Below are 2,352 nucleotides of genomic sequence, written 5' to 3'. Positions count from 1 at the left end.
AAATGCATAATCCAGCTTTTATCATGGTGTGATCTTTTTCGCATTGCGTTAGATAAGGATCTAGGTTTGTACGTCTCGCATCCTCTAGCATCAATAAGTAAATAATCCTTTACTGGGTGCAGCGCAGCTCAAAATTGCCCAATAGAGTACTGTTTCCTTACTTGCTTGAACAATCCTGTATGCACATGTAATCCTAAAGTTTACCTTAAGACAAATTGTGAGTGGAGAAGCAAACGTCTCATCCCTTTACGGTGGTCCAGGAAAGGACTTATACACTAACGGGTAATTCGCCATTTTTAGAGTCAAGAGTTCAACTTCCGTATGAAAGCCTGAAGATGACTTTGTTGACTTTTCTAGTCTGCAAGCTTAAAGACAGCCGACGCGCTGGTTGCCGTGTGCAAGTGAGGAAGGAGAACCACGTCATCAGTAGCTCCATGCTTTAAGTTCAGAATCGAGTATCTCGCCATCGAAATTCAGAATATGGAGTGGTTGACTTAGTACCGAAAGAACGTTTCCACATCTGCAGAAGAATTTGCCAACTCTAGAATTTATTCTTTACACCGTTCCAACGATGTGTAGGCAAAATTAGAATGGAGGGGCTTTAGTGACAGTTGAACCATCGAATACATGCAATAACAGCAACAGAAGCAAAAGCGCAGCGGTGCATCAAGGCATAGTACAGGACCTAGTAACATCTAGAGAGCAGATTTGAATGTTACAGAGGAAGAAAACAGCTGCAGATCCTGCAGCTAGTGCATTTTTCCTCAACGCTAATGCCTTGAAATGCACAGTGTTGGTTGAGTTAGGCAATGGCATATTTAGCTCATTTATTGCAGCTAAAAGATCTGCATTGCAAAAATGGAACACTCAGGTCTAAAATCAACCTCTTCACACCCACTGCTACTTCGTTATTACATCCAGTGCATAGCATCTAATAGTCCGACCAACAGCGCTTGTAAACACTGCCTCATCATTGTCACTAGCAACAGCAAACGCATCAATCCACTTAATTTTCTTTTTCACTGTAAAACTCTCGGTGAATTTACATGCTTAGCCTGATTGAAATTGAAGCTGGATTTTGTTAACCACGATTACAACTTTATGCCACTAGCATTAAAAAGCAGATATGGCGAAAGGAAGTAGACATCGTGACATTTACTGCAGATTTCCAGTGGGGTATCAGTATGCTAAGTATCTCTTTTGGATTGATGTCACAGAACTGCTCCCCGTACCTTCTCACTTGTAGACCCACTGCCATTAACCATCGCGGATCGCACTGCATCTTCCATGGTTTTCCGTTTCACGCCTTATGGAGGAGATCGTGAACACTTCAATTATACACTAATGTTAAAAGGCAGGGAAGAGAAATTTGCGTGTGATGCCACGAAGGGGAGACGTCAAGTGACTGGTTTACCTGCAAACAGTAAAATAGAAGCGTCCCTCCTGACTTGCTGCAAACACAATCTTTGCAGCTTGCAATCCAATCGAGTAGCCTTTACTAAACCCTCGCGTGAGTTTGACTGTGTTTATTTAAGCAGCACTGCACACTGTAAGTAATCAGCGGAATACCTAGGTGACACATGATATTACTGTGCAACGACATTTTTCAGGAGACAAATTCTTTGGTACAACGGTCATCATGCAAACATCTGTCACAAACCTTTGAGGCTACAAGCAGTGAGGATAAGTAGGGCACGGTTTTGTACATGTGTGCCAGCTTCTGCTGCAGTATGTCAATTTGAACAGCTCCGGATGGAATGGAGTAGATTGGATTAGAGTAGACTTAATTGCCCTTAATAAGAAATGTGCATTAAAATATCCCAGTTCAGCTTCAAAAGGAAACGCATAGCTCAACTAAACCACATCGCCGTAGAGTTTTCGACATGTTTTTGCGTGCCAAATGCGTTCCTTCTACTTTCAGATCCACGTAGTCTAGTCCTCTCCAGTATCACTAGCAACAGCATTCGCGCATATTGGATGGCTCCTGAGCCCAACACAGAACCCATCTCCAAGTACCGTGTCACCGTCACGTCTTACGGCGTCCGCGAAAAATCTAAAACCTCCTTAACTTCGAGCAATCAGTACACCATCAGTGAACTACGACCGACCACGTTGTACAGAGTCAGCGTCACCGCTTGTGCTCGTAATGACGATTGTGGATTGCCTGCTGAAGCCACTACTTGGACGCTTCCTCAAGGTACACTCATATTGCACTTTACATCAAGGTATCGTCTGAGAGGTGTGTCCACCACCTTCGATGAAATGCATCACTTTTACGCTTTAAGCATTCAGTTCCACCCATCTAGTGCTTTTATACTTGGCACGAAGTAAGTTGAAATGAAACGAATGTGC

At 43.2% G+C, this 2,352-nt stretch overlaps 1 protein-coding gene across 1 annotated transcript in view; it reads left to right on the top strand. All coding sequences in view use genetic code 11, as the record gives it.

The window, feature by feature from the left end:
• Window positions 1-1,344: 1,344 nt before the first annotated feature.
• EGR_04316 (Myotubularin-related protein 6) overlaps window positions 1,345-2,352 on the top strand; it is a gene marked incomplete at both ends in the record, with an annotated part of 27,017 nt that continues 26,009 nt past the window's right edge. The window contains 2 exons of the mRNA XM_024493565.1: window positions 1,345-1,510; window positions 1,922-2,197. Coding sequence (XP_024352073.1) covers window positions 1,345-1,510; window positions 1,922-2,197 — 442 coding nt within the window. The remainder of the gene's footprint in view (window positions 1,511-1,921; window positions 2,198-2,352) is intronic.

The sequence above is a fragment of the Echinococcus granulosus genome (genome assembly GCF_000524195.1).
Source record: "Echinococcus granulosus chromosome Unknown EG_S00026, whole genome shotgun sequence".
In the NCBI taxonomy this organism is placed as follows: Eukaryota; Metazoa; Platyhelminthes; class Cestoda; order Cyclophyllidea; family Taeniidae; genus Echinococcus; species Echinococcus granulosus.
The sequence above is the reverse complement of the archived record's forward strand: the minus strand, read 5'-3'. Positions and strand labels throughout refer to the sequence as shown.